Source organism: Sycon ciliatum, chromosome 2 (genome assembly GCF_964019385.1).
Source record: "Sycon ciliatum chromosome 2, ocSycCili1.1, whole genome shotgun sequence".
Taxonomy (NCBI): Eukaryota; Metazoa; Porifera; class Calcarea; order Leucosolenida; family Sycettidae; genus Sycon; species Sycon ciliatum.
Window position 1 is genome coordinate 13,763,259 of NC_088644.1, and position 22,901 is coordinate 13,786,159.

Sequence of the window (22,901 nt, forward strand, 5' to 3'; positions counted from 1 at the left end):
TGAAGTCTGCAAGCTCCTCAAGAAGATCTCCCCTTTCAAATCCACCGGATCCGACGAACTCCCACCCCTTCCTCTGAAGATCTGTGCAGAAGAACTAGCCGGTCCCCTCTGTCTCATTTTCAACGAATCACTCTCCCTCGGTTCCTTTCCAGACATATATAAAGTAGCGTCTGTATTCCCCCTCTTCAAGAAAGGCAATCCAGAATGTCCCTCTAACTATCGCCCCATATCTCTACTCCCCATCGTATCCAAGCTTCTAGAAAAGATCGTCCTTCATCAACTGCAGCGCTATATCAACACCCACCCAGAGCTCAACATTCTTCCTCCCCAACAGTTCGCCTACCGCTCTGATCATTCCACAGAGGATGCACTTTCACTGGCTATATCAAAGTGGCAACAACGCTTGGATGACGGTCAGAACACCGGAGTGTTATTCTTGGACATGAGCAAGGCGTTCGACCGGGTCAAGCACCAGCCACTCATCAACGAGCTCTACTCCTGCGGTATTTGTGGCACAGCACTGTCTTGGTTCGCCTCCTATCTAAGCGCTCGTCGACAGACAGTGACGAACCCCTCCACAAAAACATCCGGCGACTCCGTGACCTGTAGTCGAGGGGTACCTCAAGGGCTCTGTCCTGGGCCCCGTTCTTTTCACAATCTACACAAGACACGTAACAGACGTCACACCAACTCACACATCTAACATACTCTACGCCGACGATATAGGACTCTACACATCGAGCAGCTGCATCAACACGATACAGGACCGACTATCAGAGAGCTTCGATGCGGTTAAATCACACCTCACGGAACTGGGCCTCCTACTGAACCCCGACAAAACTCAACTTTTAATCGTCCGCCGGAAGACAACCCCATTTCCACCTACCTTCACTGTCATCTGTGGTAACTTCCCAGTATCCCCTTCCCAGTGTGTCCGTTACCTTGGAGTGCTAGTCGACCAGCACCTTGCCTTCAAGGAGCAGGTCGGGAAAGTTGTTGCTGACGTCAACCGTAAGCTGGCCGCATTCCGCAGAATACGACATCACATCACCACCCAGGCACAACGTTCCTTTTACCTAAGCATTATCCAATCCACCATGGAGTACGCCAGCAACTGCTACGTTCACACGATATCAGCAACCCTATACAACACACTCATTCGATGCTTCAAACGTAGCCTCAGGATAACATTCGGCTACCCACCATGCCACCCAACCGCCACCATTTGTCAACGCCACAAAATTATTCCTGTCGCCATCCGTTATAACCTAAAGATATTTTGCCTTGTCTATAAATGTGTGCATGGCCGCCGCAGCCCTCTACTTGCCGAGATTTTTGTACTTAGATCAAAATAGCAACCATACGGTTACCAATGCCTTGACCAGGGGACAGTCCGCCCTGGCTTTAGCCCTGCCTAATGCTTCGTCACGGTACGGTTTCTATGCTTTGCCTTACCTGGCTGCTGACAGGTGGAATTCGCTTCCAGCAGCATGCCGTCAGGCAGCCTCCTTTGCAATGTTCAACAGTACTCTTCGCAGCCTCTTTTGCAACACATAATGGCACAGCATGCAGCCACCGTTTTCTTTTTTCTTTACTCTATTTCACGCACTTACGGCTTTCTTCATTCAGCTCTATTTCACGCACTTACCTAGGGTACCCTGTAAAAAGACTCACAGTCTGTGGGGATTGCCCTAGTATTATAATAAAACTACTACTACTACCTCACAAGTGAGTCAGGGGAGAGTAGGTGAGTCTCTCAACCAATCGGGCGTGTAACGGCCCATAACCCTGTAAACTGCATCCTTGTTACCCTCACTCCGAGCTGTGAGTACCCAGTTGACCGTGGGTGTCGGCGCAGTTCACCACGCATAAAAAGTCTTTACTCACGTAAAAAGTCTTTACACGCTCCCTGCTACCAGCGCGGGTCTCGAACTCGGGACCTCATGATTCGCAGGCAAGCCTGCAAACCAATCGGCCATATGCGTTGGCATAATGGTAGCTGTCAAAAGGTACATGTAAAAAGCCACTATGGATGCAGCACGAGGAAAATGGAATTATTTTCCAGCGATAGACTACATACACGTGTGTAGTCGACTCTCACGTGAGTCACGGTAACATGTACACACAGAGGCGACCATTTTTTGTTGGTTGCCATGACAACGGTCGCATCATTTTCGCGAATTGGGTTGATTTTTTTCAATTTTAGCCTGCTGCATTTATGGAATGCATACCGGCAAGAGTACATAACCCCCCGGGTTATGTACTCTTGATACCGGTTAAGCGGGATTCACAGAAGCTTTTTTGCGATGCGACACGCGATGCGACGCGATCTGCGATGGATGCGTGCGATGCGAACTCGCGAAATACCATTCACAGAAGAAGTCAGCGATGCGACAAAGTTTTGCTGATTTGGGTAGGTCACCATGATATTCGCGCGGTTTGACACAACTTGTAAAAATTTCAAGGCAACTCTTGCACCTTTGTACAACTTTGCTGTAGAAAAGGTCAAAATCGTACACCAAATCGCTTGTCGCATCGCATCGCATCGCAAAAGTTGAGCCAAGCTCAACTTCTGCGATGGCCTGCGATGGCCCTGTTGCGGCAGTTGCGTGGGGTCCGCGATGGTTGCGATTTGGGGATTTCCCGGTTTCGCGGCTGTCGCATCGCGTGTCGCATCGCAAAAAAGCTTCTGTGAATCCCGCTTAATGCCCCAACAAGACTGCATTTTGCATCCGCAACTTGGCAAAAATATTTCGAAAAATATGGACAACCCTACCAAGCTTGCAAGGTGACCTAGCACGACTCGTACCTGGTGACTGTAGACTGTACAGGTACTGACGTCATGACAAAATTAATCAAAATCAGTCAACTGTTTTGCCAAGGCAGCAAAGCATGGAGTCGTCAAATACGGTATTTGACGACTCCCTGCAGCAAAGGCGTACCTGCAGTCAGCACACTCCGCGTTTACGAGATCCCTCTCGTGCGAGTGGACCTACGTACATGTATACATGTACATGTACCTCCAGCGTGTGTGTTGGAAGGCAACGAGACCGAGTATACCCCCTTGCGGGACACTATCCGGCACGTATTCGCCCCCAGCTTGCTCGGTCGTGAGGTGCTTGACGTTGAGCAAGATCTGTTGGCCCTTCCAGCCAAAGTGGGAGGTCTCGGCCTGGCCAATCCTGTTGCTCATCACGGTCACTTCGAAGCGCGCCACTGAGATTCTGCACTGCAGGCCGCCGTTTGCACCGGTGCACCGGTCGACATGGCTCACCACATCAGCCAGTGCCGTCAAGTCACCAGCGAGGTCAGCCGTACTCGAGACCTGCAGATAACGGAACGTAGTAAAGTCCTCCGAGCTGCGCTTCCGCGTCGCCAACAGCGGACCCTCAACCGGATCGTTGATGGCAACGCTTCCGGCTGGTTGACCGTGCTTCCTCTCAAGCAGGAAGGTTATGACATGTCGGCGGTCCAGTTCCGCGATCAGTTGGCCATTCGCTATGGCCAGGAGCCGAACGCTCTCCCGTCGCGTTGCGATGGCTGTGGAGCTGCTTTCTCCCTACAGATGGTCTGGATTGCATGAAGGGTGGGCTCATCAAGCGCGGGCACAACGATGTCCGCGACTTCGATGCCCGGCTGGCAGACGTTGCATGGGGAGGTGTGGCTGTCGAGCCGGTGATGGTACCTGTGCAGGATGGCAACAACCGTCCCACACTGCAGGCGGATTGGCTGGTCCGGGGAGTTTGGGAAGGAGACAGGGTGGCGTACTTTGACAACCGCATCGTGGATGCCGACGCACCCTGCTACGTCCGCTCGAACCTCTCTTGGAACGCCGTATCCAACAGTGCTGCCTCTTCCAAGAAGAGAAAGTACAAGGCGGCCGCAGAGGAGCTGCGAGCATCCTTCACCCCGCTGGTCTGCTCAACTGATGGTGCATTGCACACAGAGTACCGTGCGTATCAACGGCGACTTGCTATGCACCTTGCCTCCAGGTGGGACAAGTCCTACAGCAACGTCATGTCCTGGGTGCGGATCCACCATCCGTTTGCTGTTTTCCGGGCTGTCGACCTTCGTCTCCGGGGTTCACGTCGTCATCTCGGTGGGCTGGCAATTTGCGATGGTGTCGGCCTTGGCGTTGGCCGTTAACATTCATGCGTATGGCACAACTTGTTGTTGTTGTTGTTGTTGTGTGTGTGTGTGTGTGTGTGTTTGTTTTCTTTCCTTTTCTTTTCAACCTTTTCAGCTGTCATTTGCCCTGATCGTGCCTCATGCGTGCTTCACAGCATAGTACGTTTCCGCTTATTTTCTTCTGCAACACACGCTGGCTGTATTACTTTGTTCTTGCCCGTACAAGAGGCTATACTATAATTTTTTTTTAATGGTAATCAACAAAAAAATAGTTTTCCTTCAGCGTGTCTTTTCCTGTTCCGTTGTTGTTGAATCCCGGCCGGCCGTTCCACTTCCACTTCCATGATCCAGTGACTAGTGGTGGGGCGGTGGTTTGGTCACAGTAGATCTACAGACTCTACTCAGTAGAAAGAGTTGGTGGACGAGCCATTGATTCGCCACTCTCATTTACTAATTTGTAATATCAAAAAAGTATTCTTTCTACAAATTGTAGTAGGCCAAAGAGTGGTACACTGTATATACATGTACAAAGTACATGTCATGTTCTGAACAACGAAACGTCTGGAAAAGTATCGTAAAATTAATACCAGGTAATAATGTACATTGTACATATATGTGTAAAATGTTGTACGATTATTGCACACAGCGAAATGGAAAGCGAGGATTCGTTCAGAACTGTTTTTTTGTTACAATCATCATCAAGGAATCTACATGTACATGTACGTAACAAATGGAATGGTTTTACACATACATGTACATGTACATGTCGACATATACAGTCCGTATCGCCTATAAGGTTGGCGGCTATAGTAATATACCGGATATAGTGATCAATTTCTCAAATTCATTTTCATTTGCCATAACTAAGTATACACAGTTATCGCGTATAGTAATAATCGTCTATAGTAATATATCGCCTATAGTGATCAAATTCATATTTCAAAAGACCTTTATTACATTATTTTTGCATCGGTTATAGTGATTGATGTAAAATCAAGTGATGTCAGAGGAGAACGGGGTGTTACTTCTTCGTGAAGAACTTGTCCAGTGAGTGTTGTTTGGTGAGTTCAGCACGTACAAGTTGCCAAAATATGCCTCCATCGTGAGGAAATGCTGATTTTGTGTGTCAGGAGCTACAGCCAGCAACATGACATTGTACATGTATGTAGTGCGTATGTGCACGGCGCGCTGAGTCGTTTGACACCCCACTCGCATACATTTCATGCAGTATCGGTCATAGTAATATATCGCTTATAGTGATAAAATGCTCAAAATCAAACACCAACGCTATAGGCGATACTGACTGTACATGTACATGTATCATGGAAATGCTTACTGTGCAATTAGTTGTCTTTGTAGCTCCTTCAAAGTACATGTATATTAAAACTGCTGTCTCCGAAACGCTTGTTCACTTCTATCTTTATTTATCATACATGACATTGTACAGATACCACTCTCTGGTCTAGAAAGAATACTTTTTTGATCTACTCAGTACTGTGCCAGTAGATCTTCTCGTGTGCAGAGATTTAATATGCACATGTAGATCTACATGACTGTACATGTTAGTATGATGTTACTAATTATTAAGAATGGGTTTGGGTTTGCTCCCCACACCGGAGCTCGCGCTATTCCGCCGACTTTGCTTGACACTTGACTGACTCACGACTGCCATCCAGAACACACGAGAAGTCCATCGAACCTTCGACTCGGCAAACCTGCAAGCCTTGAAAGCACCACTCCCTGCTCAATACACAGTGTTTCGGGGAATTCACCCCTCATCAGTTGAGCTTGAGTAGGCCGAGGAAGATTGTGCCTGAAGAGCACCACTTATATAGTGCTCTCCAGTCACAAACATCACCAGGGATACAAACTTACAGAGACGCTCCATTTCCAGCGCGACAAACACCTCGTGAAGACCAGATAGCAGATTACTAATTATTGTACATGTACATTTTTGTACATGTATATGCAAGCCTTGCCTGGTTAACATCAATAGTACATACATGTAAGCACCGTTGCCTGATGATCGTAGTAATACGTGAAACTCAGAGTTGTGACAAAGCTTCCAATCTCTCTCTTGTGTAACCTCTTCACTACTCCGGCGCAGGTGAGGTGCTGCTCACTGTTCTTCTTCTTCTTGCCTCCCTCAGAAGAGCATGTGGTTGCATGAGCCTAGGCCTGAAGTGTAATTTTCATAATTACACTATCAGCCCGGATCATTAATTCACACTACTGTATTGTCGTCGGGGGGGGGGTAGGCCTTGGCGGATAATGCTCGAAAAGGTGGCAGATTCTGCTTTTTTTGCACCGAAATTGGCAGAACCATACAAACCTTATGGCGGGCAATTCCTCGAATTCTGCTCCATTTCTTTATCCACATACCAAACATGCATGAAACTTACCAGAAAAAGTACCGAATTCTGCCAATTTTTCTGCCGGCATTATCCGCCAAGGCCTAGGGGGGGGGGGGGAGGTATTGTCGTCGGGGGGGGGGGGGGGGAGGAGGTAGGCATTGGCGGATAATGCTCGAAAAGGTGGCAGATTCTGCTCGAAAAGCAGTGAAATTGGCAGAACCATACAAACCTTATGGCGGGCAATTCCTTGAATTCTGCTCCATTTTTTTATCCACATCCCAAATGCTAAAATTATGGTGGTAGTCAGGGGCACTCGGTTTTCCATACAGTGCGTCCTCGCATTGTTCACGCTGTCACCGTGAAAACATGACTTGTTACCAAGATCAAAGTCTATTTACAGCACCGTGAAGAATGTGCATGACTTTGTACATCTACTAGGTAAGTACGGTATTAAAGGGAAACTGAACGCCAAAAATAAGTATGGCTTATCCGAAGAGGAATTGGGCACTGATTCCGATGAGCTATGTCTCGAGCCGATCAGAGAAGAGGAACTGTGTCAAATTCCATAAATAACACCTCCCATATTTGGAAATTGGCCTTGATGACGTGCGTACTGCTTAGCTGTCACCATGCTGTGCATGTTCAGCAGTGTAATTGAATGAAAGAAAACAATTACTTTGGTGTTTTGCAGCTCTGTTTCGTTCCCTGACGGTAACCAAATCTAGATGTAGGAATCTGTTGAGCAGGAGAGTGACACATGTCTTCCCGAAGGCTGTCCAGGCTGCAGTGGTGATGAAGAAGACACGATCATCACCCCGAGATCGATCGTAGCGAATTGGAAAACTCATGGTGAATTTGCTTCCACTCCAAGGCAATGTCGAGGTATGAAGGGTGCTTGTACTGCCTTCCAAAGTGAAGAGGAGATGAACATGGCTTTGCATAGCTGTTGTTCTATGCCAACTAACTTACCTACTCTTGCTGGTACCGTAGTGGCATATTGCAAATTTCGTGGACGAACAACTCTAGTCACTAGTGGCTAGTGAGCAACACTAACAGGTGAGATTTTTCAATTCGACAAAAATTGTTTTTGTTTGAGAACTGACAGTGGCAGTCATTAGACTCAGTAGGTGTCTTTGCTGCTTCTTTCCCTTCATTGGTAGGGTTGTGCTTGAATAGTACAAGTGCTTGAAGTAAAATAAAATAAATAGAACATGTGGAACATAAATCTAATCAAGCATCAGTACATGTATTGCGAAGTTCAACTTCAAAGCACATGAAATCACAATGATCACGAAGTTTATGTAATCAGGAGTACACCCTGTGTTCAACGAACACATACACACATGCTGTATTGCGCACACACATGTACACATGTGCGTGCACCCCCACCCCATCCCACAGACACACGCATGCAGCGCGCACATCCATACACATGTGCGTGTACCCCCCCCCCCCCCCACACACACACACATTCCTACCCATACACATGTGCGTCCCCCCCCCCCCCCACACACACGTGTGCACATACAGATACACAAACACACACGCACGAACACACACACACAAGATACGTGTAAGTGTACATGGTCTTCCTGGTGCAGATGCTGAGCCAGCACAATGGAAAATACCTCCATCAAGATGCTTGATCAAGTGTTGTGATAATGGCACTGTTTGTTCGTTTTACAAAGAAGTTTGGGAAAGATTACAATGCATTATAATTCATAATTGTTCTTTGCCTTGTACTGTGCAGACCAGAATGCTTCGCTATCAACTCCTGGCTTTCCATCGGCATAGTGTTCAGGTGCAGCGGCATCTGGTCCGGGGAGTTCAAGTTGCTGGATGGCTGCACTGACACAGGATGGGTTTGCGTTGGCAATGCGATACGGCAGTCATCCCACATCACGAGCTACATGTTTATGTAATTTATATTGTCGCTCGTCCAGCAACGTCAAGGCTCTGCATGTAAACACAGGAGAACACCATAATACTACTCAGGAGATAATAATTTTGGATATCAATTTCGTGACAATTATTAGATTCACACAATATTTACAACGTATGCAACACGATGCTGTCTATTGACACTACTTCAAATTGAAGTGCTCACTACTCCTCTCCCGTTTTTATCTCCCTCTACCTTATGAATACTCTGCATTACTGGTTTCATTTCTACCCTTTCCATTGCTGCCAGCTCCCAGTCTTTTTCAATGCACAGCACCACCTTGACAGTCATTTTTGTGATTTGATGTACACATACTTTGAAGTTCAAATTCGAATTACATGATCAGATTTTTGTTCCACATTTTCTATTTATTTTTACTTCAAGCACAACCCTACCGATGAAGGGAAAGAAGCAGCAGAGAGACACGTACTGAGTCTAATGACTGCCACTGTCAGTTCTCAAACAAAAACAATTTTTGTCGAATTGAAAAATCTCACCTGTTAGTGTTGCTCACTAGCCACTAGTGACTAGAGTTGTTCGTCCACGAAATTTGCAATATGCCACTACGGTACCAGCAAGAGTAGGTAAGTTGGCATAGAACAACAGCTATGCAAAGCCATGTTCATCTCCTCTTCACTTTGGAAGGCAGTACAAGCACCCTTCATACCTCGACATTGCCTTGGAGTGGAAGCAAATTCACCATGAGTTTTCCAATTCGCTACGATCGATCTCGGGGTGATGATCGTGTCTTCTTCATCACCACTGCAGCCTGGACAGCCTTCGGGAAGACATGTGTCACTCTCCTGCTCAACAGATTCCTACATCTAGATTTGGTTACCGTCAGGGAACGAAACAGAGCTGCAAAACACCAAAGTAATTGTTTTCTTCCATTCAATTACACTGCTGAACATGCACAGCATGGTGACAGCTAAGCAGTACGCACGTCATCAAGGCCAATTTCCAAATATGGGAGGTGTTATTTATGAAATTTGACACAGTTACTCTTCTCTGATCGGCTCGAGACATAGCTCATCGGAATCAGTGCCCAATTCTCCTTCGGATAAGCCATACTTATTTTTGGCGTTCAGTTTCCCTTTAACCCTTTGGAGTCCGTAACTTTTTGCTTCCGCAGAATTTGTGACAGTCACGAAAATGCGCACTCCATTTCCAACATAACTTTGGTTCTACTTCACCGATTTTGAAGATCTTGGGCTCGTTGGAAAGCTCTTGATGAGGGAAATACAATGAGCCTAAACTCGCCAAGAGCACTGTTCATTGTCCGCCACAACTTGCCCCAAACGCGAGTCCAGCTCCAGATCTGAGACGAAATCGGTCTCCTGTAGCCATTTCACTGAATCTAGCTCGGAACTGTTCAAATTTTTTCGAGTAGAAGCTTACCTTGCCGTGACTTTGCGCCGTGCCGGTCCTGGCATGTGCCGCTTGTCATGAAGCTGGGAAAATCCCTTTTTTTCACGCACTGGTGACTCGCAGCAAACAGCGCAAAAAATTGGAAATGTTTGATCGCTCGCCGCTCACTCAAACTTCACCACAGAGACTTCGGACCAGTTTGAGGCAACAGCTGAGAGTTTTCTCTACCATTTAGACCCTTCGATTGTTGAATTTGGTCAGGATTTGGCCGAGAACCGAAAGTTTGACTGCGCCCACATGCATACAAAATGCCCATGGTTCGAAATCGAACCATGGACTCCAAAGGGTTAACTGTACAAGAACAAGAACTACATTTAGAGAACGGAAGTCTAGTTTCTGTCTGGTCTGGACCAAACTGTCATCAAGGACAGGTCACTCAGATCTTGGTTGGGAAATGTGGTCACACATGTCTTTTTCCAGGGATACTGAAAAGGAGAGTGAGCGTGATCGCGCGATCGGGCCATGTCCGATGGTGTTCGGTCGTTGACTCCGCAGACTTGTACATGTCGATACAGTATGTCGTGGGTTCTGGGCCTTCTGGCTACGTTATCTCTAACACCGAACTGGGGAGTCCGGGCGGTAGATCTACGCACGTTACAGCGTCAAACTCGCGCTAGTTAGATCTACTCCAGACTGAATCAAGGACTACTACATGTAGTAGCAGGTATTTCGTCACACTAGTACCGTACTAGTAGCCAATCGTCCAACTATTGAACTACAAGTAATACATTGAATACCTAGTAGTAGGTCTAGTACATCTACTACTTAGTACTACTACTAGCTGCATGCAAGCACTCATTTCTGGATCAGTGTGACAGTGAAAGCCTGCAGCTGCAGTGCTGCTGGTAAATCGTCGTTGCTGCACTAGCACTGCTTGCGGGACGGACAGCCAGTGAGTTCAGTCATGTACTATGTAGGCTAGCTCTACGCGGATCACCGCCACTTGCCTTCAACATTCAAATGACGTGTTGGTCTTTTGGAGCTAATGTCCCTCCGACTCGGATGCTTGTCTTTGTAGCCGAGGTCGTGAGTTCGCCACTAACCACGTTACCACATCGACACGTCGCCGATCGGCTGATGGTACAGCCGATGATCGTTTTGATGTTCACGGTTGTGTAATCTAGTCAACTGCAAGCCTACATCAAAGCCATGCCAATAGTGAAGGTGAGAGGCAAACGACAGCGCGAATCGGCATCGCTGAATCTATGTGACGCCCTGCGAGAAGAGCGACTCCAGGCTAACTGGCCACTGGCCTTTTACCTACAGCCTCGTGCAGGCCCAGCAGCGTCAAGTAGGGTGGCGCTCACGAAGTCCCCGGCGCTCGGCAAAGATGCGGCCGCTGTCCTGTTTGTGCATGGAGTTGTTCAGTGTCCCGCCGTGTGTCTGCGCAATCCGGTTGATCGGCCTCTTCCGGCGTCGGCCACAGAGATGCTCAGACCAACCAGCGGCGGTTCGGAAATCACAACGTGCAGTGTTGTCGCGGGCACTGCTGCTAGTATTAGTAGTAGTAGATGTACATGTAGTGCCGACTACTCAGGACCCACTGCACTGATCAGCGGGACAGATGGGACGGTGTTGTTCGAACGAGTGTTGACTGGAACGGGCAGTTTTGCAGCTTCCGGGCGGAAACGATCCTCCGGCCACAGCCCGCTGCAAACCCTGATGAGCAGAGAGAGTTTAGAGGATCTGTCCAGCCCGTATTGCTACGACTCAACTGTCCATTCGACTTTGCGACACCTTCTTGCCTCACTGGACGGCGATTTAGCACGTCATGCTGTGAGATTCCAGGCCCAAGGCCAAGGCCAAGGGTCCGCAACTGCCCGGCCTCACGTCACCGTTTCAAGCAGCTCAAACAGGGCGCATAGTGCGCATAGTGCGCATGCTGCATGTCGCAACGTGGAAGAGTACATTGTGATGGCGAGCTGCGGTTCAGCGTATGCATCACCATGGCCAGGTGTGGCGGCAGACAGGAGCACGGAGCGTGTTGCAGCATGGCACGTGAAGCTTGCTTCAGGCCACCTATGTCTGGAGAAAGTTAGTCTGGAGCTGGACGGTTGCCTGGGTACCCTGCATGTTGCTTGCAATGTATCCTATCACACAGGCCAGGACCTCATAGGCATCATGACCACGTTAGCAAACAGTGGCATGTCGTCGAAGCTGCGAGTCAGAGCGATCCCAGCCGAGCAGAATGTCAACCTACCTCTCCTCCACGAGCCTGATCAGCACGAGGATGGCGAAGGTCACCTACGGAAGTTCTTGCCACTGGAGGCGTTTGGTGTGTGCAAGAAACCAATGTTCCTGGCATCGCTGGACTACCACTGTGTTCTGTTGGGAGAGGACGTATCACTGGCGGTGACGAGAGTAGCTGAGTCTGAGCTGGATATGGCGTCACCGTACTGTGCCGCCAGTAGAGCCTTGTCACTGCTGCTCCTGCGCAGCCCTGGGCTTTTGACATCCTCCAGGGATTTGTATGTCTGTGACACAGCCATCACGAAGCAGCTGAGTGCAAGGTTAGCGCCGAGAACAGAGACTACAAGTTCAAACAGTGGTAGCGTTGACAGAACTAGCTCTAACTTATCTGCAGAGGCAGTAGCTTCAGAGTCCACAGTGCAGAGATGTTCCTCTCCTGCTGCTCCCAATATTGGCATGATTACTTCTAGGCCGGTACCACCTGTGCCCAACTCTTCGGACTCCGCAGTATGGAGAACATGCTCTCCTGCTGTTTCTGATGTTGGTGCGCCCATATCTGGGCCAGTGCTCCACGTCTCCATTCCTGATCAAAATCTGTCATGTAGTGAGCCAATGAATACTGGCTCTTTTGAAGCACCAGCATTGCCGCTCAAACGTGCAGCAAACGATAGTCTGAATGCCTCTAAGCTGCACGGATCCAACTCAGGCAGCTTCACAAACCTTTCTACAGTCGGCCAGCAAACACCACCACCGCCGCTGCCACGAAAGGAATATCACGTGATTGCGCAGCCAAGAATGGATCGTATGCAGTCGTTGCCTCAGGGTACAGGGGAATCCCCCGGCACGTGCAGGTCAGAGTTAAAGCGTTTCAGCGAGCCGGCGTTGTCAGCAACGATCATTGAGGGGAGGCTTGCTTCCACTGATAGGGATAATGAGAACCGCAGGCTGCAGCGGGGAAATAATAGCGCTGGCGATGAGCCTGCCGACCGTGTGTATGTTCAGCCAAGTGGCAGAGAACCACAATACGCTGAGATTGCCGAGGACAGAGCGGGTGAACCGCAACGGCAGCCTCCGAGTCTGTCTAGTTGGATAAGACCTGCAGCAGGCCGGCAGCAGCCTACATATCTGGATCTTGCCGTCGGTGAACCAACGTCCAATGCCAGCACATCAGCATACATACCCCATACCCACCATGTGATTGATCAGATGGCTGGCCGTATGACCAGACCAGTCGTCGACCACTTGCCTGAGAATCACGGTGTGACTGCTGGGGAGGCGCCGCGACAGTATCCAGCAAGTAAGGGCAGGCACATAGATAACATGGATAAGCGGCCAGCATACCTGGAAATTGTCGAAAATCCGATCAGTACCTCGAGATCGCTGGACTCGCTGGCCACTGCTCAGGCTTTGGACGGTAGCAACCAGGTCTCTGTGCCCGGAGTGTGCCGGATGAAAGATGGACTTCCAGCAAGCATTGCTAGCACATCACACACACCCGGCACCAGTCCTCGTGTGACCAACCACTGGCCTCAGAATAGGGCTACTTTTGGCGAGGACAAACGACACCGTGTGCCCGCACAGCAGCACCCAACAAGGAGCGGGCAAGTAGCTCGGCATCCAGCATACCTGGATCTTGTTGACACGTGATCGACTGAGTGCCTGGGAATGGTGCCTGGGTGCTTGTCCAGTCCCTTGAACCGGCTTGAATCCTTGCTACATTGTACTAGTATACCATACAGTCCAGAGCAGTATGACTGTTCACTGGGCTTGAGTTTCTTGAAGTAATAACAATTCTTATTATTATTATTGAGTGTGACCAAGATCGCAAGAGTACAATCATGCATCCACACATGCAGTTCGACAACACACCCCAAATAAAAACAGCAGTCTTGCCACCTTTGAAACCCAACTGCTGAAAACAGGCTGTTGAAAATTCACACTGGCTGTACTGTCAACATCTTCACAAGACACTATCATGCTACAGTAGCTACATGCAGTGTCTGCTCTAGGATTGTAGGACAGCCGGGGACATGTGTACCTGGCGCAACCATTTCAACCGGGCCGGAGACGGGTACACATGTACCTGGCGCTGTCTCACCAGCCGAGTCACATGCTTTAACACTGGTTGGTTGGTTTATTTTAATTCGGACAAGAAACGGGAACTAGGCCCAATGATATAAAGGCGAATGGATAAGCCGCATTTAGAAAAGAGAGGACAGGAATTAGAAAATTACGAAAGAAGAAGAAGTATCTGACACATACAAGGCATGTAGTCTAGTCAGTCCTTTCAAAGTTCGAAAGTGTAAAGTACCAACCGGGTCACAGGTGACCCGGTACTATATTTTCAACCGGGTCCAAGCGCCACCCAACCCGGTGGATTACCCGGCTCACCCACTCACCCGGCGCTGGAGCAGACACTGACATGTACATTGCAAGTACATTTTGGCCCAGCATATGCATACACGAGACACACCAGTGACCTCTGCATGCACAATACACAGTGCTCTTCACAAAAGGGACACGATTCTTAGAAGGTACAGCATACGGCGTTATCATGGTTATCACGGCTTCATAATGATTAGAGTATGCTTACTCTGTATTTGCTGCACGTCATTGTTCATAGGGCATTGCTAATAAGGCGATCGCATTGGGTAAGAGCTGGCTCAAAGATCAAGAAAAATAGCTTTGGAAAAAAGATGACAACAGATACAGTATATTATAGCAGGAATCACCAACTAATTGGCTGTCTGGGCATCATCGGAGTAAACGGTTACTACTAAAAAAAGCCACTGCGTGATAATCTGAGGAGCTCTTCCAGTTCATTCCGTGCCACTGTGAGCATGGAAATACAATTATACGTTCTCCTAAGTGTCCAAAGCGGTTACACGATGTTGACCAACAAGTCACTATTAGAAAACACCGGGCCTAAACCCGGGCCGGGCCGGGCACAGCTAAACCCGGGCCGGGCCGGGCACAGCTAAACCCGGGCCGGGCCGGGCACATTGTTGCTAGCCTGCGGTTACTCAAACACTGACAACGAGTACAAACAACCTGCGTACATCTATAAATATATATCAGCTGGTTGACTGCCGAGCGCATGTCAGCTGGCACTGGGACTGAAGTATTTAAAAATATTGGCTAGTTCAAAGTGAAGCTTGCAAAGAAATATAAGCGTAAAACTGCAAAGTCGTAGATTGTGATCAATGTGGAACATATTGTCCTCATATCAAAAATTAGTATCCTTCCCAGAATACGCAAATTCTATATATTTACCAGCACACACCTGTGCAAATTTCATACCTAATGATTATTGAATTTAGAAAATATGAATACAAAGCAACATTGTAACATGATGCTAGGCCAAGTGACTGCACCAACGCATGGCCAAATTGGTTGATACGTGATTTAGTAGGTAGCAGTACCACCGTGAATCAGAATGTCCTGCAATCTGGCAGGTGGAGAGTGCTACTACTCTCGATGGACACCAGCGCAGTGCTGTCTCGCACTGCGTTATGGAGGTTGCACTTGCAGCCAGCCAAGCATTGGTCCCAGCAGCATTGCTACGTCTTGGCTGCAAGTTGCTGCCCGATGATGTGCAGCGCCCAGTTAGCCTGCACACTGTCACTGTTGGCGCGGCACTCCTCAATGAGACTGGAGAACCATCGCTCAGCCTCAGTGTCAGTCGATTCCGGTCGAAGTACTTGATGAAGATAGGAGAGGTCCTCTGTACCTCGCAGTTCTGGTATACCGGTGAGCTTCATCTGAAGCAGGAGAGAGAGAGAGAGGGAGAGGGAGAGAGAGAGAGAGAGAGAGAGAGAGAGAGAGAGTCAAAGAGAGTCAGATACATGTACATGTAGACAGAAGATTGAGAAAAGGAGAAAGAGGGAGAGAGAAAATCAGCGTGTCACAAATGCAATGTATCCTACAGCGCCCCGACGACAGCTGGAGCTATTTAATTAAAAACGTATGTCACAGACCCAAAAGAAGGAGGTATGCAGCAATGACCACACATGTGATTGGTAAAGTGACCCAGGACTAACTGACTGATCTACGCAGCACACAGACTGAGAATCCCGATGCACTGATAGCATCTCTTCATTGGTTCATAGACGGCAAGCGCCTATAACCGGTTTAAAGGAGATCAGGCAAGCTCACTCACCATGGCAAACAAGTTGATCAGCACGTTGGCGTGCCGTCGAAGGATGTTAAATGCACGGGCACATGTCCTCTGGAACAATGGGAACAGTTCATTTTCCTGCACAAAACAAAGATAGTGTTGCACAATCGCACAATCGTGTCAATATCAGAGCAATTCAATGCAATCGATGTGAGTTGATGCCCTTCCTGTTTCTACAGTGCACAGGTACCCAGTAGTCTTAGCGATAGGAGTAGCTTCCTGCATGTGCTTCCTACGGAATTGGTAAGGGCTTACGAATCCCAGCCATGTTTGCTGCATCCAACGCCGGCGCATGCTGAGTGCCTCGAGTCTTTCAGTGACCGTAGCACCTAGTAGCATGTTTAGGTTTACACAAGGCAATCTTCCTTCATTCTCCGCATAAGCACAGGATCAGGGGTAACATCACGCCTATCTGCAGGGCTCTTAGTCATAATGCTATCTGTCTTTCAATATCTGCCTCCTTAGCGCAGTAGGCAGCGCGTCAGTCTCATAATCTGAAGGTCGTGAGTTCGATCCTCACAGGGGGCACGCTTCTTTTTTCTTCTCTTTTTGCGTTCCTCACAGATTCACGCTTCTTTCTCCTTGGGTTGTGGCAGTATTTTGTTGTTGTCGTCCCTGAAACAAACACCGTCCATTTGAGGGGGGGGGGGGGGGGGGGGAATACGTAAGTCAATCGACAATGTACGTGTACATATGTGACTTTGTGACTTGTGTCATCTAGCAAAGTAAACTGCGTTCATTTCCGAACCAGGGGGGGGGGGGGGGAGGTCAGAGTACATTTCTGAAACGACAAAAAAAGGCTGTTACGACCCCTTATGTTGGCCCGCCCGTATTGCTAGGCATTTGAGGATGGTCCGAAAAGCTTGACCGCAAGATCACTCTAATATCGTAGACTCCTCAGTCAGACAAATCCTGTTCATCACACACAGGCACACACGGCACAGTGCTGTTGCTGCTCAGATGTGTCATACCTTATTGCTGTTCATCACGTAGATGAAGTCGGGAGTGAGAATGAACGGCAGTCGCTCTCTTTTCACTTTCTTGCCGAGCTGAAAAAGAAATGAGCCAGCAGAACCAAGCAAACCATGACCAACATCTCAGTCTCCAATATTAATCGCACATCAGACCGAGCAGATTACTTGCCAATGGCCTTCTTCTAACTTACTATACTGTGTACCCAGCTTACTGTGTACTACACCTACACTGTGTACCCAGCCGCTTTCCGTCGCCATAGTAATCACTGGGCAAAACCTGATTTCAGCAAACAGTCATACTAGGCTGCTGGTCTGGGGTGGTCTTGCCGATGTAGGGAGTCTCTGAAAACAAGGTGACCATCGCACATTCCACACACTTGTTACCACAGACTATGTTTGATAGCGATCTTACAGACCAGATGGTTGTTGAAAGCAGCTGGCCTCTTGACCAGGTTTGATCTGTACATCAAAAATGTGCGTCAGTTCTTGAATGCAGAACTGAATGTGGGTATTACAGTTGTCCCATTGTACTAGAGGTGCATGTTCCAGCAGTTCAGCTCTTACCACATTGAAGTACTTGATGTTGCCCAGGAAGTGGCCAAAGTCAATGTGGAACAGGTTGCCGTCCCTGGTCAGCATGATGTTGTCGTTGTGCCGATCGCCGATGCCCTGAAGCACCACAGTATCAGAGAGATAGCCCAGAAGGTTCACCTTAATGGTTTTCAAGCAAAAGTAACGCAACTGCAAGCACTAGCAGTCGGAAACAATTGTACCAACCGTACATAAGCAGCAGAAAGGTGCCGTATTTTCCGGAGTAAAAGCCGCACTATAAACACCAGTAATCCCCCCCCCCCCAAAAAAAGGTCAATGCGGCTTATACTACGATGGTCAAATGAACAATGATAGACAGAGTAGTGACAATGATAGACAGAGTAGTGACAATGATAGACAGAGTAGATGTCTGTATTTCGTGACAAAAAATCTGGGTGCGGCTTGTACTCTAAGTTAGCCGTGGCTTATTCTCCAGAAAATACAGTACCCAATAGCATCCCCCAGGCAAGTACAATCAACGGTGTATGGATGGCTGCTTCCACTTACCAGTACGTAGGTAGCAACGCAATAGCCAGCGCAGGATAGTGTGAACTTCTCCACGGCTTTGTCCAGGTCTTCTTGGCTGAAGCGAATAAAAGCAAGTCGCAAGGTGAACAGTATGGTCACGCAAATCCGACATTCAGCCTCACGTAAAAAGAGAGTACATTTTAGTCTTTGTTCCCCATGGGAACTCACAACGACCGCTGACACCCGGAATGACCCAGTGGCAGATGGGGCGAGGGATAAGTCTTGCGACCAGTGGCACACATGCCGAAAGCCCCATCAGCCGCATCCATGTACCCCTTGTGTCTGGCCGCAAGTTCGCAGTTGACCGTGGGTGGCAGCACGGCTGGAAAAACAGTTCCCAGGAAGGACTCGAAACAGGATCACGTGGATGACAAACATTTGTTTGCAGATATCTTAAACTCTCACTAAGCGGAAAGCATCAGCACAACTGTGAAATCACTTCAGCGAGTAGGCCTCTTACCTTGGGTTCATCTTCTTCAGCCAGTTGAAGACGGTTTCCTTCTTGAACGGAGCGAAGCCTTTGGGCAAGAGAATGCCACCACCTTCCTCTTGTTGAATCTACAGTGAAGGCCGGCATGGTAAACACACAGCACACAACACACAGCATATCCATGGTCAGCACACAGCACACAGCACACAGCATATCAATGGTCAACATACAATAGTGGTCACAAATGCAGGTTAGGAAATGATTTCATACTGACTTGATACGAAAACACCAAGGAGCTGAGTTCTTCGCAGGTACATGCTAGATGCCACTGCTGTCAGTCCGGTGGGGTGCGGGACTAGTGGACTGATGTCAGTCCGGGGTGCACTACTAGTACCGGGTACTAGTGCTTGCATCAATGACGGGGGGGGGGGGGGGGAGGTGTACATATACTTCAATCATGTACATAAATATGCACCCTGTCCTGGCTCATATGTACATGGCTAGGAAAAACAACGGAAAACACAGACAACAGCAAGGGCCAGTACCGTCAACCCAACACGCACGTAGGTGTGCATGCACGCAAGAACACAGGCACAAGCACACACAGATACACAGACACACATATATGCCCCCTCCCCCACCCCCAAACACACACGTCTGTGTAAGAGATTGTCCATGTAATGCATACCGGCATAACTGCAAGACAACTAACCTTGGCTATAGTCTGTGCATTGCCAACGACTTCAATCATACCACTGTTCAGACCTGTGGCTACACACCCATAAGGGATCATGTAAAGGTCCAGGCCGTCATTCTGCCATAGCTGTGGCAATACACGTGTGCATGTACACACAGAAACGCATACACACACACACACAGTCTCATTAGTGGGTGGTCACATAGTGGCATGGTCTAACACCATGACTAAGAAACAGAGGGTGCCCTCAGATGGTTAAAGTTTTGTAGAAGCGATACAGACTGCACTAGGTTTCACCTCTTTACCGGGTGGGTCTGATCTGCTCACCTCCCACCGCTTTAGGTGCTGCATCTGTGCCTTGATCCTTGGGGGGTGGTGGCATTCCTACGGATGTGTAAAACTCTGTCTAAAGACTAAGTCTCACACGAACCGAGAACTTTTCGGATTCAAGTCCTCCTCTTCCTATCTTCGGCCTCAACCTATCGGAGAAATATTGATATGATTCCAGACAGCACCAGGGCACATGCCCTAGCTTCCTTACCAAGTCCATTAGACGCAACACTTGCAGTGTCAGCATATCCTGACGTAGATCATCACCTTGCTTGAAGATGACCTGCTTGATCTGGCGACAGCCCCTGGCAGCTTCTTCCGTCAAGAACTCCAGCCAAAGAGGTTTCTGCAGGCACACAGTATACACAATCATCAACATCACCAACCAACTACATGTGTACTGGCTAGTGGAACAATTCACACACATAAATGACAAAAGTGCTAGGCAAAAACCACTCTATGCACCCAAAACTATTATTAACTATTATGCTGAAGTCTTGGCAGACCCGCCGCTCCGGCTACTTTCTCCACAGACTTCTGTACTCACTAAGATCATCATCTCGAGTACAAAGTACAGATTGCTATGGTCCCCAGAGGTACATTAAAACAACGGTTCCGCAGTCTGCTTTGTGATAATAGTGCAGCTGGTCTGAGGGACAACTGGAGGTTTTCAACACGCTGTGGTGCATTTAAGTACCAGCTCTTTCCGTGTCCTCATGGTACATTAGTAACATTAGTTAGATAATAATCACCACAAGTGATTGTGGGCAAGGCAACAACACACCTGTGGGGTCCCAAGTCTTATCCACTATACAACATGGCACAGCACTATCCATCACGATTATTCATTGTTTTTTTCACTCACAACTTCCTATAATCTGAATGTTGGCTACATTACACGAATACACATCCTACAATCAAACACTACCTAGTGCTGCACTCGTCACCATACCTTCTTGGAACTCATCACCTTGCACGCATCCACGTCAAGCTTGCCAAGTATAATGCTGGATGGGGACAAATGGGTTCACAAAACACGGATATATCAGAAACACATGACTTACATGGGCATCACAGGGCAGTGGTACAACCGGGGTTCGGGGGGGGGGGGGTCCCCTGGGGGAAATTGGATTTTGTGGCCACATTTTAGCGCTCTACAGGCGCTCTGGGTGGACCATACTGGACGGAAAGTGGTACGACTATGGTTGCACTGGTCGTACGGTGTGTGACACCCCTGTACAGTGTGTACACTATTCTCTCAGCATGCTGTATTGCACAGCCAGTAATCCACAGCACAGCACACAACCATACTAAATGCATGGTGATTTGCCAGCAGCTACAGGACACTTCACACTGGTTGATACAGAGCATCACGTCAAAGCACTGCGTGTCACTGCATTTACAACTTTGTGCAGCCACGAAGTAATGATCAATTCATCAATATTTATCCCAGGTCTGATCAAATTGGCTCCATCACATTTTGCTGGTGTCGTGGCTGCTTTCAGTCACCATTTCCCGCTTCTCCCTGCAGCTGCTTTTGGTGGAGATCCAGCCAAAACAAATGTGCTATATTTCAACTAAGTGCTTGGCGCTAACCTGCAGTTGAAAGCTGGTGCAAACCCTCTTGGCAGGTCGGCTTCAGTGAGAAGCTGGCTGAGCGGTGGACCATGCTCGTTACGACTTTCTGCAAACTTCACCTGCGAGAGTGGAGCAGTCGAAGAGCCAGACAAACATGTGCACACAACTTGAAACGTAAGCCAGCATTATTGGCATTATAAGTGGGGGGGGGGGGGGGGGTAGATACAATTCTCTCTATTCATGCAGATGGCTTGTAGATGTGGCGCAAGGTCTGTGCTGTATAAACTTAGCTATGTAGAGGAAAGGCTAAGATGGTGATTGCGACTCAGATCAAAACTCATTGGGGCTGTAGACAGAAATGGTGTGCAGGGTCAGGAAAAGCCATATCTTATTCTTCCAACCGCCCTTGCAGTACAGGGTCATGGTGAAACCAGGACCACCCCCCCCCCCTCCCCCCTCCACACACGCACGCACCCACGCACGCACGCACGCACGCACGCACGCACCCACACACACACACACACACACACACACACACACACACACACACACACACACACACACACACACCGACATCCACCAATGGTATCCCATGAAAGGCATTCCCAGTTCCAACCAAACACTAACAACATGAAAATGGTTCCGAGCACAATAGAACTTACACGACGAGCAACCTCATTCAGGCCAATCATGGCAGCATTCTGCTTCTGGAACTGTGCCTGTAATAGCGCAACATTGCATGTGCAAAGCAGCACACACGCACACATACCACCGTAATATGCACAGGCACAGCACACATGAGACATACACACATCAGTGTCAAATTCAACAGCAAGCCTCCCGACCAGGTGCCACACTACATTTGAGAGCACACGGTGACACACAGACCATGGTAAGGTAGGGTGCAATTCCTGCTGCTCTTACCAACATAGACTTGCCACAGCCTCTGAGGTAGGCCTCGAGCAGCAAGCTGTAGCGCTGCCGAAAGTCAGGCCTGTCCATTTCAGCACGAAGGTACCTGCAGCAGGAAATACAGGTACATGTACATCAATCAAGGATAAAACTGTACTTCTCGCGAGCGCATAGCGTGCACTTTCTAACAAGCGCGTAATCACACAGCGAAAACTTTCCTCAATCTGAATCCAAAAAATCCGACTGGCAGTCACAAGTTCCTTACCAGAAGAAGAAGTGGCCAATATGTTTGCTGCTGAGTGCTCTCTTCAGCAGAAACCGAGCCAGAGCATTGTCATGGTAAGCTTCAAACTTCAACACCTGCACCAACAGGAACCGAAGCAAGTCAAAACGAAGGGCCATAGACCATCAGTCAGATACCAACTTTCATCACACACTGCTCCACTGTATGGGCTGATTTTGCACATACCGTGGCGATGCAGTGTATGAAATATACACAAACCTGCGGTGCAACAGCAGCACAGTCTGGCCATTACCGGCCCAGCCTAGCTCTAAAAGACCAGCTCATCAGCTCGAGATGGGCACCGTACACTGCATGGTATGGTGGTCAGTTTTTTCAATGCAATACGCACCATTGGCTCT

At 48.5% G+C, this 22,901-nt stretch overlaps 1 protein-coding gene, 2 long non-coding RNA genes and 1 other non-coding gene across 6 annotated transcripts in view; 2 read left to right on the forward strand and 2 right to left on the reverse strand.

Moving 5' to 3' along the window:
- Positions 1–7,088: 7,088 nt before the first annotated feature.
- LOC135810743 (uncharacterized) lies at positions 7,089–8,847 on the forward strand. Its single transcript, XR_010552360.1, has 2 exons — positions 7,089–7,538; positions 8,233–8,847. It is a non-coding gene; the product is annotated as an uncharacterized LOC135810743 (long non-coding RNA).
- Positions 8,051–9,081, reverse strand: LOC135810742 (uncharacterized). Its single transcript, XR_010552359.1, has 2 exons — positions 8,922–9,081; positions 8,051–8,438 (listed from the first exon to the last, which is right to left on the reverse strand). It is a non-coding gene; the product is annotated as an uncharacterized LOC135810742 (long non-coding RNA).
- Positions 9,082–14,548: 5,467 nt separating this feature from the next.
- LOC135808842 (phosphatidylinositol 4,5-bisphosphate 3-kinase catalytic subunit gamma isoform-like) overlaps positions 14,549–22,901 on the reverse strand; it is a 28,693-nt gene continuing 20,340 nt past the window's right edge. For all 3 annotated transcript variants that reach the window (XM_065322070.1, XM_065322071.1, XM_065322072.1), the window contains 13 exons: positions 22,525–22,619; positions 22,272–22,365; positions 22,010–22,066; positions 21,366–21,466; positions 20,722–20,776; positions 19,981–20,115; positions 19,455–19,565; positions 18,773–18,870; positions 18,292–18,367; positions 17,758–17,862; positions 17,191–17,268; positions 16,202–16,297; positions 14,549–15,803 (listed from right to left, as the gene is read on the reverse strand). In XM_065322070.1, coding sequence (XP_065178142.1) covers positions 15,603–15,803; positions 16,202–16,297; positions 17,191–17,268; positions 17,758–17,862; positions 18,292–18,367; positions 18,773–18,870; positions 19,455–19,565; positions 19,981–20,115; positions 20,722–20,776; positions 21,366–21,466; positions 22,010–22,066; positions 22,272–22,365; positions 22,525–22,619 — 1,302 coding nt within the window. In that variant the 3' untranslated portion in view covers positions 14,549–15,602. The remainder of the gene's footprint in view (positions 15,804–16,201; positions 16,298–17,190; positions 17,269–17,757; positions 17,863–18,291; positions 18,368–18,772; positions 18,871–19,454; positions 19,566–19,980; positions 20,116–20,721; positions 20,777–21,365; positions 21,467–22,009; positions 22,067–22,271; positions 22,366–22,524; positions 22,620–22,901) is intronic.
- Positions 16,675–16,747, forward strand: Trnam-cau (transfer RNA methionine (anticodon CAU)). The gene has a single exon. It is a non-coding gene; the product is annotated as a tRNA-Met (tRNA).